Source organism: Chelonia mydas, chromosome 24 (assembly GCF_015237465.2).
Source record: "Chelonia mydas isolate rCheMyd1 chromosome 24, rCheMyd1.pri.v2, whole genome shotgun sequence".
NCBI classification, from domain to species: Eukaryota; Metazoa; Chordata; order Testudines; family Cheloniidae; genus Chelonia; species Chelonia mydas.
In genome coordinates this window covers 4,079,462-4,092,115 of record NC_051264.2, presented here as the reverse complement: position 1 = coordinate 4,092,115, position 12,654 = coordinate 4,079,462, and the positions used below count along the sequence as shown (strand labels likewise).

At 55.2% G+C, this 12,654-nt stretch overlaps 1 protein-coding gene across 2 annotated transcripts in view; it reads left to right on the top strand.

Annotated features, from left to right (window-relative positions):
- The window catches only part of INSRR (insulin receptor related receptor), a 41,944-nt gene extending 29,723 nt beyond the window's left edge, over window positions 1-12,221 (top strand). Inside the window, exons 15-22 of one of the 2 annotated variants that reach the window (XM_037883471.2) lie at window positions 693-801; window positions 2,796-2,866; window positions 3,608-3,837; window positions 5,102-5,212; window positions 6,131-6,290; window positions 6,835-6,964; window positions 7,983-8,117; window positions 8,749-12,221. In XM_037883471.2, coding sequence (XP_037739399.1) covers window positions 693-801; window positions 2,796-2,866; window positions 3,608-3,837; window positions 5,102-5,212; window positions 6,131-6,290; window positions 6,835-6,964; window positions 7,983-8,117; window positions 8,749-9,073 — 1,271 coding nt within the window. In that variant the 3' untranslated portion in view covers window positions 9,074-12,221. The remainder of the gene's footprint in view (window positions 1-692; window positions 802-2,795; window positions 2,867-3,607; window positions 3,838-5,101; window positions 5,213-6,130; window positions 6,291-6,834; window positions 6,965-7,982; window positions 8,118-8,748) is intronic. The other variant, XM_043535058.1, reaches the window with a different exon arrangement.
- Window positions 12,222-12,654: the final 433 nt, after the last annotated feature.

The window sequence follows — 12,654 nt, the reverse complement described above, 5'->3', positions numbered from 1 at the left end:
TTGCTGGTTACTCCTCTCCCTAGACTCTGCTGCCCGAGGGGCAGGGGGTAGGTCTGCTGGCTTGGGAGAGCCATAGTCCGTACGGAAACCCTGCCTGTGCAGGAGACCACAGTTCCTTCCCGTCAGAGGTGGATTAAGAACGTAAGAACGGCCAGACTGGGACAGACCAAAGGTCCATCTTCCAACAGCGGCCAGTGCCAGGTGCCCCAGAGGGCATGAACAGAACAAGTAATCCTCAAGGGATCCATCCCCTGTCGCCCATTCCCAGCTTCTGGCAAACAGAGGCTAGGGACACTATCCCTGCCCATCTTGGCTAATAGCCACTGATGGAGCTATCCTCCATGAACTTACCTAGTTCTTTTTTGAACCCTGTTCTAGTCTTGGCCTTCACAACGTCCTCTGGCAAGGAGTTCCACAGGTTGACTGTGCGTTGGGTGAAGGAATACTTCCTTTTGTTTGTTTTTAAACCTGCTGCCTATTCATTTCATTGGGTGGCCCCTAGTTCTTGTGTGAGGAGAAGGAGTAAATAACACTTCCTGATTTACTTTCGCCACACCAGTCATGGCCACTGGCGTAGGAGAGGGCCCACTGGGCCGTGCTCTCTGTGCCCACGTCCCAGCAGGAGAGGGGAAGCTCTGTTGCTAGAGTCTCAGTGACGGGCCTGTTTATTCCTCCCCTTCTCCCCCATGCAGCCGAGGAGGAGTCCGGCGGCTTCTACGTGCTGCTGACCGTCATGCCCATCGTCCTCATGGTGGTGATCAGCTGCCTGGTTGTCTTAGTCTTCTTCTACTATAAGAGGAGGTAGGTAAAGCTGCTTGGTGCGGGGGAAGGCTGGGAGTGTGGGACCCACTGGCTCTGGGCTTGGAGCCAGTCGTCTCCGGGACCGGGCTATGGAATCCCATTGGCTGTTGCCACTTCCCCAGTTCTAAGTCCCAGGGAGGAGCAGCGGAAAGGAGCCGGGACCCAGCCGGGAGAGATTCCCCCACCCAGTGTCATCCCACCCCCCGGGTGCAGGGGGGGACATGGCTGGAAGGGGCTGTGCCCCAGCTGTGGGATGCTCCTTTGTATTTAGGGCAGACCCTGACTCCCTTGGGCCGGCTCAGGATTCAGGGGGCACAAAGCCACCTCTATTCCCATTTCCTGCCAGGCTGGGCCTCCAGACAGGGGACGCCCGGCAAGACCTGAGCCTCTGTTTCCAGCGTGTGGCGAATTCTTGCCGGCATTTTGCACAGCGGCCTGCAGTGAGGTTTCTTGAGCTGTCCAGGGCGAGAGGTTCCATTCCCTGGAATACGGGGAGAGCAAACGGGACCCCCCCCCCCACACACCTTCATCCCCCTGCCCAAGTGCAGGACTGGAGGCACTGTGATTCCAGGGCCCCAGTGTTTGAAAACCTTACGGTCGTGTCTAGGACTAGGGTAATATGCCTGGAAACAGGCTTTGTTCTGTGCTTCAAAAGCTGCCAGAACCCAACCAGGCCAGCCGCGTATCTAGTAACTCAGCCTGGTGTGTGTGTTGTGTATATTCACTAAATAACAATGGCTCTTTACGGATGGGGTCAGATTTGCATGAAAGACATGGGGTTTTTTGGTGGGGGGTGACGGGAATTGGGGGGGATGGCAGCAGACAGAGGAACCAGAATTAGAGGACCCCGTTTGCAATCTTGGGCTTTCATTTCCCCCCCTTTCCCCACCTGCCCTCTGCAGAGGTGACCAGCGCTGATTCTCCCCCTCCAAATCTTTCATGCACCCAGGACCCGGGAGTACGTGACAGCAACTCTCAGATCCCAGCCCAGATAGGGCGCCGTCTCCCTCGAGTTTATTTGCTTGCCCGAGTCAGAACAGGAAAACACCAGCTGCTGAGCCCTAGATTGCATCAGGTTTCAGAAAAAAACCACCCCGCAGATTCAGAGGAACCCTCAGCCATCCAGACACGGCTGGCATGGCCCCTGCCATGGCTGGTGGGAGTGGACAGCAGCCTGGCTTGAATAGACCAGGCTGCTCCATGTTTGTGCTGCAAACCAGAGGCATCTCTGCCTATGAATGGGAGAGCTGAGATCTGGGTGTGTATTTTGATGGCCCTGGGTCTCTATGTAGCCCAAAGGGGCCAGATCCCTTCCTGTCTTTGGTCCTGATTCTTATTTACACAAAGGCCCCTGCAGTGTAAAAGGGGTGTCAAGTGTCACCGACTCCTGCTTCCAGAGCTCTGTGTGCTACCAAAATGGGGCATGCAGGGGCCTTGGTGTCAATGCAGAATTCTGGCTGCATTTTGACTGGATTTGAATTTTCAGTGTTTGCATTTTCCCTGGTAGCTGCAACTTCCCCTTCTGAACTTGCAGGAGCGTTTTACAAACTGCTCCGAAATTCAGTCCTGTTGGAACACAGGCCCACTGTTGGAACACTGCTGGGGTTCCTTGCATCCTGAACAGGGCCTTCTGGTGCCTGGAAGGACCAGATCCCCCTTGTGCAGTCACTTGCACCAATGCATCACCTTCTGGATGTTGTAGCTCTGTATACCGTCGCTGTCCTGGGGTAAACGACCATGCCAGGCACAAAGCAATGGAGAATCAGCCCCTTGTGCACATCCGCTGAGAACCGTAGCTCCAGAATTGCCAGCCCTGGGCCGTATCTTAAGAGGAGCAGAGCTGCCGGGATTTGGGATGTGGATGAGTTATGGCAGGCCCCCGTTGTGCTGGGGAATTCTCCGGGAGCTTGCTTGGCTTGGAATGACTTGCTGCCCTTGCTGGACATTGTTGGAGTGTGGCACTTATTTTTGTCCTGCTTTTTCCCCCCTCGTAGGAACAATGATGGATACCCCAGCGGCACGCTCTATGCTTCGGTCAATCCAGAATACTTCAGCACCTCGGACAGTACGTACGGCGCTCTCCAGAGAGGTGCTGGGACGTGGGCAGCTTCCAAGCAATAGCCATTGCTGGTTCCAGCATCGAAGGGCCGCTAAATGATATAGCCACTTTATGGATGGAGGAAATTGAGGCACAGAAAAGAATAGGGTCGCACAGGCAGTTTGTGTCAGTGTTTGACCCACTGGACCCTGGGGCCTTGCTTAATCTCTCAGCACAAGATAGGAGTCTTATTATCAAGGCCTCTGGGGCTGCTTCTTTGGCCCCAGTCCTGCACTTGGATGCATTCTTGGAGTAGCTAGAGCCAGGCTGTAACGAGTCCGCTCCGCAGAGGTGCTGAGCACCTGCTGCTCCTAGCCATTTTGGTGGCAGCTGTGGGTGGCCAGGATCAGGCTGTCAGTGAGTCACTCCCACCGCGGGACACATGGCTGGGTAGTTGTACATATAGGGTTCCCGTGGGCACGTGAATGTAGCGTTTTAAACCACCAGCCATTTGTCTTGTCTCAGAGTCACCTAAAGGGTTAATCCCATCCCCATAACCATTAGCTTGGCCCGTGAAGCAAAACCCCACACTGGGGGTCCCAGCCAGGATGGAACCTGCAGCACTTACAGATCGAGCTAAAGGAGCAGCTCCCTCAGCTTGTAGCAGTAGTAGACTTTGATTTTCTTCTGTGGCTCAGCCACTAGAGGGAGCCATGAAGCACCCTGCGGTAGCATTGGCATAATCCTGGCCTGTGTCTTCCTTGTCAGTGTACATCCCGGATGAGTGGGAGGTGTCGCGGGATAAGATCACGGTGATCCGGGAGCTCGGGCAGGGATCCTTTGGGATGGTCTATGAAGGGATTGCCCAGGGCATTGAGAAAGAGGACGAGGAGACGAAGGTGGCCTTGAAGACCGTCAACGAGCTGGCCACCATGAGGGAGCGCATTGAATTCCTGAATGAGGCCTCGGTCATGAAGGCGTTTAAGTGTCACCACGTGGTATGTGTGGATCCGGTGGGGAGGGGACAGGGGGATGGATTCTAACAAGGGCTGGTCGTGGTAGAGTCTCTATCTCAGAGCAAGACTGGATGCCTTTCTACAGGACATGCGCTAGCTCAGCCACAAGCTATGGGCTTAGTGTAGGAATCACTGGGTGAGGGTCTCTGGCCTGTGCTAAGCAGGAGATCAGATGATCAGAATGCAACCTATTAATTAAAAATATTGTGGCCATTTTTGGACCCTTTCCCTGTTGGTTTTTGTTTTTCTTTCATCAAAATTTAACATTTTGAAATCTTGGAAAGAATTTGACCAGCTCCTTGAAAAACAGGGGAATTCACTGAAATGGTGTCTCACATCTTCCCCCTCAAAATTCAAATTTTCAAGCAAAACGTTTACATGAAATTTGAAAAATTTGGACCAGCTCTCATTTTAACTTAATGTGACAGTTGGGTGAGAAATATTCTTTTCCCACCATGAAAAATGTTAACTCAAATGAAACCGTTTTGGTTGAAGATTTTCTTGAATTTTCCCCCCCTTTCTTTTAGGTTTTCATCAAAAAGCCCAAAACTGAAAAGTTTCAGCTGAAAACATGAAAATTTATGATTTTCAAGGTTTTTTTTTTTTAATGAAAACCTGAAAAATCTAGTTGAAAATAGACATTTTCCTGCAGAAATTTCTATTTAAACAAAAAAAAAAAAGCCATTTTCTCTTGATTATGGAATATTTTCAACCAACTCCACCCTCCTGTTTAGCTCCCATCCCAGACAGACACCATCATTTCCCTTACGGGAGCTTTGGTGGAGCTAATGTTTGTTTGCCATGCCCGGCCAGATCACTGGGCCATCTCTTCTGCTGCCTTATCTGCTGATATATCCGGCCAGACCATTTAGCTTGATATCCTGACCCTTGTCCTTGTGGAACAAAGCAGTCGTCCATCCAATGGAGGTCCTGCCCCACAAGACAGCCCAATCGTCTATCCAATCAGGTATCCAGCCCCACAGAATAACCCCATGGTTTGTCCACTCAGGGGTCTTGCTCCATAAGACAAACCAGGGGCCCATGTGCTCCACTATAGCTCCACTATCGATCCACTCCCCATCTAGTTCGGTAACGGGTCTGTTGCCGAACGGGACCAGGGCAGGGATCTGGCTAGCATCAGATCTTGCCTCCTGCCCAGACAGGATCAGACCAGTGGCCCCTCTAGTCTGGTTGCCCTTCCGGCTTTGGAGCTGCTTTTCTAACTCCTGTCTGGCCTTGGCCGTAGGTCCGTCTCCTCGGTGTGGTGTCCCAGGGCCAGCCAGCCCTGGTCATTATGGAGCTGATGACCCGAGGGGACTTGAAGAGTTACCTCCGCTCTCTCAGACCGGACGCAGAGGTGGGTGGCTCGCTGGGGCCGGGCCTTATGCTATTCTGCTGCCCGGGGCCTGGAAGGCAGGAGCTGGCCGGGGTGGGAGGAGATGAGACCCAAACTCAGGTTGACGCCCTGTCTCTCCTGGGAAGTGGCCAGTCAGCTTATTGGGTGGGTGGGGAGGGAATGTTAGGGCAGGAGGAAGGTGCTTGTTCTCCGGGAACCCAGGGGGTTTGGCTGGGTGGAGCTGACATCCCTGGATACAGATGTTCTCCATGCACAGAGTGGGGACTGCCTGGGCAGCCACAGGGGAAGGTTCCCCCCTTTACCACTACTCAGAGCCCCCCAGGCCTCATATGGAGGGGCCACGTCCGGACTCCATGGCCCACTGATTCTCTGTCATCATCCGTCCCTATACTGTCTGTCTGTCCATCTGTCCATCCATCCCCATATACTCTATATCTGTATCCCTCCATCCATCCCCATACTGTCCATTCATCCATCCACCCCTACACATTCTATATGTCTATCTATGCCCCTACCTGCCCTGCTGCCAACCTCCTTAGCTATCCCGTAGATGATTTAGAATTAGCTTGGAAGAAGATACGCCCCACATTTGGGAGAGGGGATTGGAAGCTCTCTGGGGCAGGGAACATCTCTTTGCACTGTGTTTGTACAGCATCTCGCACCACGGGGGCCTGCGCCATGGCTGGCTGCTCACCACTCCCACAGTACAGAAAATACAAAAATAATTTAGGTCCCAGCTAGGTTGGGTCTCCCGAGCCCATGAAATTCAGACATGGAACTGCCAGGACTCTGGTCCCGTGGTTCCTTCCACAGAAAGTGTCCACGGATGTTGATGGAGGGACTTGCGTACCTACCCCTGAGCCCACCCCTCAGTAGCCACATGCCCTTCATCCCCTTCCATTTTGATGTGTCACTCAGAACAACCCTGGCCTGCCCCCCCCGTCACTCAAGGACATGATCCAGATGGCAGGGGAGATTGCCGACGGCATGGCCTACCTCAATGCCAAGAAATTTGTGCACCGGGACCTCGCCGCCCGCAACTGCATGGTGTCAGAGGACTTCACGGTGAAGATTGGAGGTGGGTGATGGACATCTCAGTCCTGGGCCGGCCTGGACTCTATCAGCCCCCGCTGACCTTGCAGGGTCAGCCCCTCACTTTATAAACTCCTCTGCAGGTGGACATTGCATGTAAATTTTTCTGGCCCAAAAGGCTTGGAGTCAGGCCATCACTGAGCAGCGTCCATCTCTGCTTCGGGACACTTGGCACCTGGCTTGCAAAGGGGCTGTGTCCCACTGGAGATGTGGGTGAACACTCAGCATTTCTGAGCATCAGCCCCTGTGTTGTTTTCTCCTCCAAGCATAGAAGACAGAGCTTTTTCTGGTGCTCAGCACACAGGACAAGGGGCCCGGACTCTTGGGTTCTTTTCCTAGCGTGACTGCTGACTTGGGCAAGTTGCAAAACGGAGCGGGCTGTTGGGGTGTCAGTCCCCTGCCTCCTCATGCCACAGGGGTGGAAGGCACCATGTAGACACCAGTGTTACTAGCAGAGAGCTCAGCGCTAGCCAGGATGGATGGTCCTGGTGGGTGACCTCTTTTCTCCTTGGCTCCTCCTTCCTTGAAAGATTTCGGCATGACCAGAGACATCTATGAGACGGATTATTACCGGAAAGGAGGCAAGGGGCTGCTTCCTGTCCGCTGGATGTCCCCAGAAGCCCTGAAGGATGGGATCTTCAACACCCACTCTGATGTCTGGTAGGTGTTCGAGGACCATCGAGACCGATCTGGCCTGTCCAGTATCCTGCTCCCAACAGTAGTGTCACGGAGTCCCCGGGAGATGCTCTGGAACTGTTCCCCATGAAGCCAGGCAGGACTCTGGGGAAGTCTCCTTTCTGTGAGCAGACTGTCTTCAGGACACACAGCTCACACAACTTCCACCTTTCTGGGTCTGACCTCGGAGCATTCGGCATCCTCTGCCCCTCCGTGCGCTTCCCACAGCGAGTCTGCCCAGGCGGGGTCCTGGGGAAGCCAGAGGGTCCTGACCCCCAACTCCGCAGTCAGACGTGACTCTCAGCCAGCCAGTAAAACAGAAGGTTTATTAGACGACAGGAACACGGTCTAACACAGAGCTTGTAGGTACAGAGAACAGGACCCCTCAGCTGGGTCCATTTTGGGGGGCAGTGAGCCAGACAACCCAGTCTGCACTTCATTCCTTGTCCCCAGCCAGCCCCAAACTGAAACCCTCTCCAGCCCCTCCTTCTCTAGGCTTTGTCCCTTTCCTGGGCCAGGAGGTCACCTGATTCCTTTGTTCTCCAACCCTTTAGCTCTCACCTTGCAGGGGGGAAGGGCCCAGGCCATCAGTTGCCAGGAAACAGGGTGTTGGCCATCCTCTGTGTCCAGACCCCTGCACACACCTGCCCTCTAGGGCTCTGCAACGATCATACACCCTTATCCCACCACCTAGATACTTAAGAACTGCCTGGGGAAACTGAGGCACCCCCACACTATTCAGAGGAAACATTAAGAACAGTCCCGCTTTGTCACAAGCAGACAATACCTGATGCATCGGAGGAAGATGAGATCCTCCCATAATCCACCTGGCTGACTGAGCAATGCTGGATGGGACATAATAATGATGTGACCGGCATATGAGGGCTCTGGTTTGGTGATTTCTGGTGAGGGTGCGGGGAACCCCACCTCGATGGGTACGCTGTTGCTGCGGCTCTCGGGGGGAGGCAGGAGGCTGATCCGAGCTGTCCCCGTGTCCCGGCAGGTCATTTGGGGTGGTGCTCTGGGAAATCGCCACGCTGGCCGAGCAGCCCTACCAGGGCTTGTCCAACGAGCAGGTACTGCGCTTTGTGATGGACAATGGCATCCTGGAGAGGCCTGAGAACTGCCCGGAGAAACTGTAAGTCACTCCCATGCCCCTGAACTCCCTGCCTGGGGAAGGAGGCCAGGGAAGAGCCCCCCTCCATGGATGCGTCTGCGTCTGGGGGTCCTTGGCTCAGTTTCCCCTGCCCGTCCTACCCTGGGCTTTAAGTGTAAGGACCGTGTCCAGACATCATTCCACTCCGTCTGGGTCTAACGCCGGTGGCCAGCTCGCGTGAATAGTGCCCATCACCATCACCGCTGGCCTAGATGGTGACCTTCCCAGGAGTCTCTAGATAAGACCCAAAGCCGGGGGAGAGCACAGTACTGTGGGCCTCAATTGGCCTTCACCCTGCTCAGTGGAGAACGTGAGTCAGGCCTGGCCCTGCTTCCTAGCAGGGGGGACGCCGCGAGCATGGGCTGGTCCCCGCCAGCAGCCTCAGCAGACAGGCCCAGGGCTGAATGGGAGACCCAGCTCGCCCCTGGGGCACTCCTACAGGGGACACGGGCAGGGCAGTGCGTGGGGACTATTCTGGGGGTGGATGCCCTTAGCCCCTAGGGCACTAAGCCGGGTTCCTGTCCCCGGCTTGAATGCCGGGCGAGGAAGGGCTGCTCCTCCGGCTGGCCGGATCCAACTGAAACCCATCTGCCTCCTCTCTCCCTCCCCCCAGCCACGAGCTGATGAGCCGGTGCTGGCAGCAGAATCCCCGCCAGCGCCCCTGCTTCACCCAGCTCCTGGAGAGCGTCAAGGACGACATGACCCCCAGCTTCCGCGACCTCTCCTTCTTCTACAGCGCCGAGAACAAGCGCCGGGGCTCCTGCCAGCCCTCGGATGTGGAGATGGACAACCTGCTGGAGGACGAGCCGCCCTCCACCCTGGCTGCCCTGCACCTCCCCCTGGCCACCAACGACTGCCCCGGGCCTGCCCTCGCCCCGCAGAAAGACCAGGCCTATCCCAGGAACTGCTGTCCCTTGAATGGGGCGCCGTGCCTCTGAGAGCCGGGGAGCGCCAGGCCGCGGCTGCTTCCAAAGCAAAGAAGACCCCATAGCTATTATCCGTTCCATAAGGTCCATGCAATGGACCGTCTGGTTCCGCCACTGACCGCCCTGGAGGTCCAGGTTCCCAGGGATCCCCAGCACTGATACCCCTTCCACTCATCGCAGCACTGGGATTGGATCTGATCTGCGTGAGCAGCTGGTTGTCATCCCTCTTGGCGGGGGAAAGACCCCGACTGCCTCCTAGGAGTCCCTTTGGGTCCCCTGCCTCCTGGATGCCAGGGCTTCTTGCAGGCTTTGAGAGGGACGGCAGAGCGAGAAGCTGATTAACGATTTGGGGGAGATGGTGACTGGGCCTTTGAATTGCAGCCGAGAGTGTCTGGGCAAAGGGGAAACCCGGGGCGCTCCGCGAGCGCAGAGCCTGCTCCGTCGGCGACGCTTTCGAGGTGCGGTGCAGGGTGACGGATGCCTAAAACGGACACTCCTGTCGCTGACGGGCAAAGCCATTGGGACGAGCAACGTACTGAGACAGCTCCTTGGCTAGAAAACAATGTCCCACTTCTTGGGGCCTGGACAGCGGAGGGCTGGGCTGTTCCCTGGACACAGGGGTCTTTTCCCCTTTGGTGGGAAATGCAGGCGAGCGACTGCTCTTGTGGGGTGTGTGGGGCATGGGGACCCTCACCTCTTGTCCTATGTTTTTTTTTTCTCTTGGTTCTTGTTCGAGTTTTTTGGGGGTGGGGGGTTGAAGGCACTTTGGGATGTTTTCTCCCCTTCCGGCCAAGGCACAGACAGATCCTTAGCTGGGTGGAATCGTCGGTGCCCCGCTGCACTCGACAATTCCAGCTGGGGGGGTGAGGGGTGCTGGGCGCTCCAGGTCTCTACCAGCTCCATGGCTGCCGGCTGCTGGGAGCGATGGCCTCCAGCTTGGAGCCGGCAACAGGTGGATCCCTGAGACTCGGGCAAGGCTGAGGTTGTGTGGCCTGGCATGCTCAGACACTAACGATGCTTCCAACCCCCGGGACGTACACACCGAGCCAGGCCTCAGCTGGCGTAACCGGACACAGCTCTGTTGCCTTCGGGGCAGCCGCGGCTTGGGGGGGGCTCCCAGTGGTGTCCTGTTTGCTGTCTAATCCCTCCTCCCTTTTTGCCAGGGGAGGAGAAGTTGCATCTCCTGGCTCCCAAGGATGCACGTTCATTCTCCGGGCTGGTCCTAGATGAGGGTTGGGGGCACTCTCACTCTCATCCCGAGGTGTCTTTCTGAAACCCACCTCGGGACGGTCTATGTTGCAGCCAAGCTCGAGCGAAGGTCCGTAGCTGCTGGCTCCCCCAGATAGAGATCTGCATGGGCAGCAGTGTTCTCTGGGCCAGTGGGGGTTGGCAGGTAGATGGGCTGAAAGCCTCCAGATGTCGTTGTTATTATTTATTATCTGTTGTGAGTGGCGCCTGGGAGCCTCAGTCGCAGCCCAGGACCCCGTGGTGCTAGGTGCTGTACAAACACACACCAAAAAGATGGTCCCTGCCCTCCGAAGCGGGAAATTTAGATGGCTAGAGAAAATTTTTCCTCTCCAGGCTGCTGATGAAGGGTAAGATCTTCCCAGTCCCACTGAGTCCATTCCCTTTGGAGGCCGGCGGTGCAGAGACTTTAAGGATGGGAAGGGAAAGGCTCCTTGGACCACCCTAGTGTGAAGCAATTCCTCTCCCTCCTTGTCCAATCCTTGTGCTTGGTTGCTGGAAGTCACCCCTACCGCCACCCAGTTGCACGGGAGTCTTGCCTGCGGGATGGCTGGGAGGACTAGCCCCTGAGGTTCAGAAGTTCAAGTCCTTCATTCCCCTAATCTCCCCCCCTCCATAACCTGTCTCACCAGCCCTAAGGTGTCTGTTGCTTTTCACCAACCTCCCTCCATGCGCCTTGACATCTTTTTTTGTATCAAGGAGATGAAAACTCAGCACCTTGTCCTAGCTGGCTACCTACCAGTGACAGGTAACTGGGGCTTTGTTCCCCTGGGGACATCAGCGAGGGCTTTGCCTGGGACATGGGCAGTATCATTCCTGGTTTTAGCATGAGTCCCATGAGATTTGGTGTTTCTCCTAAAGCTCCAGCTGCTGGAGTCATGTGATGATGTGAGAATCTCTGGTTTAATTTTTTTTTAAAAAAAGAAGTTTTTGTCTCTCATGGTTGTGAAGAAAATCTTGGAAACTTGACCCCTAAAGGCTCAGAAAGCAGACGGCAAAGGAAAAGAACCCAAGATTTATTTTAAAAAAATCTCATGATTCCCAAGCCAGCCTCAGGAATTTTTGGGGCCTCCCTCATGCTGTCTGAACTCCTGAAGTGGGGGGGTTGTGCCACAGGGCCGGGAAGTCAGACGCTCATTTTGCCATGAAAACTTCACTGCTGAGAGGCTTGAGGCTTCTCCAGCCGTTGTATTTCATGCCATGAAAGTGTCTGTTAATGACAGCCTTCCTCCACAGCGGCCCCGGTTGCTGAATAAACTCCGGTCCCCCGATCGTGGTTCCACCACCCTCTTTCAGATCCCCGGCAGGAGATCTGCGAGGACAGAGGTTTACTGATCTTTTTTCTTTTTTTTTTTTTAAACATACAAAGGTGATTTCCCGCCCCCCCCCCCTTTTTGTTTCCTGGAGGGAAAGGAAAAAGAAGAAAATGGAAGGCTTTAAACCTGTGTTGGGGGAATGCGGCTGCGGGCGGAAAAGCCCCAGCCGAAGCGGGAATGAAAGCAGGATTGGTCTGGTGAAGAGTTGAAGCCGAGTGGTTATGGAACGCCGAACATCTCCCTCGCCCTTTTCATCAGTAGATCTCAAAGCTCTTTACAAAGGAGGGGTCAGCCCCATTAGCCCCATTATACAGATGGGGAAACTGAGGCACAGGGAGGCCAAAGGTCACCCAGCAGAGCCAGGAATTGAGCCCTGATCTCCTGCCCCCTCCATCCGCTTGGCTGCACTGCTTAAAACCTTCAAGCTCTGGACCAAGCCACGTTCTCAGTGACACACCTGCAAACTCAGTGACTTCGGTGGGCGTGGCCACAACCCGTTTGGTGTGTTGTTTGTTGGAGCTGGCTTCTACAAGGGACTTCGGAGAAGCCGGCTGCAGCGGCTGCACAGAGAAGTCCAAATAAAGGAGACCGTAAAGCTCCGTGGTTTCTTTTCGTCATTGCTCATGCGCATCTGGGCACCATTGGTGGCAACTTGGTTCCTGCCATGTAGCCGGCCCCCAGCAGGGCTCGTGCGAGGGTCCGTTGACAATGTTCTGTCAAAAGTATGCGTGGACCTCGTTTGCCAGGCGTTGTCTTAGCCAGCCTAGGACATAAAGCCAGGGACGCTCCAGGATTAAAAGCAGCCAGCTCTCCAGCTTGAGCTACTGGCTCTGTGGCTGGGGCTCTGACAGTCCCATATCTGTGGATAGGGCAGGGGTGTGTGTAACACATGCTGGCCAGTGGGTTACACAAGCGGCGGTAGTAGGCTGTTATCCTCTGTATGGACTAGCCACTGAAGCTTGAGGTGACATACGCCGTTGTTTTTGCTGATGCAGACTAACACGGCTACCATTCTGAAACCTGTCAACGTGC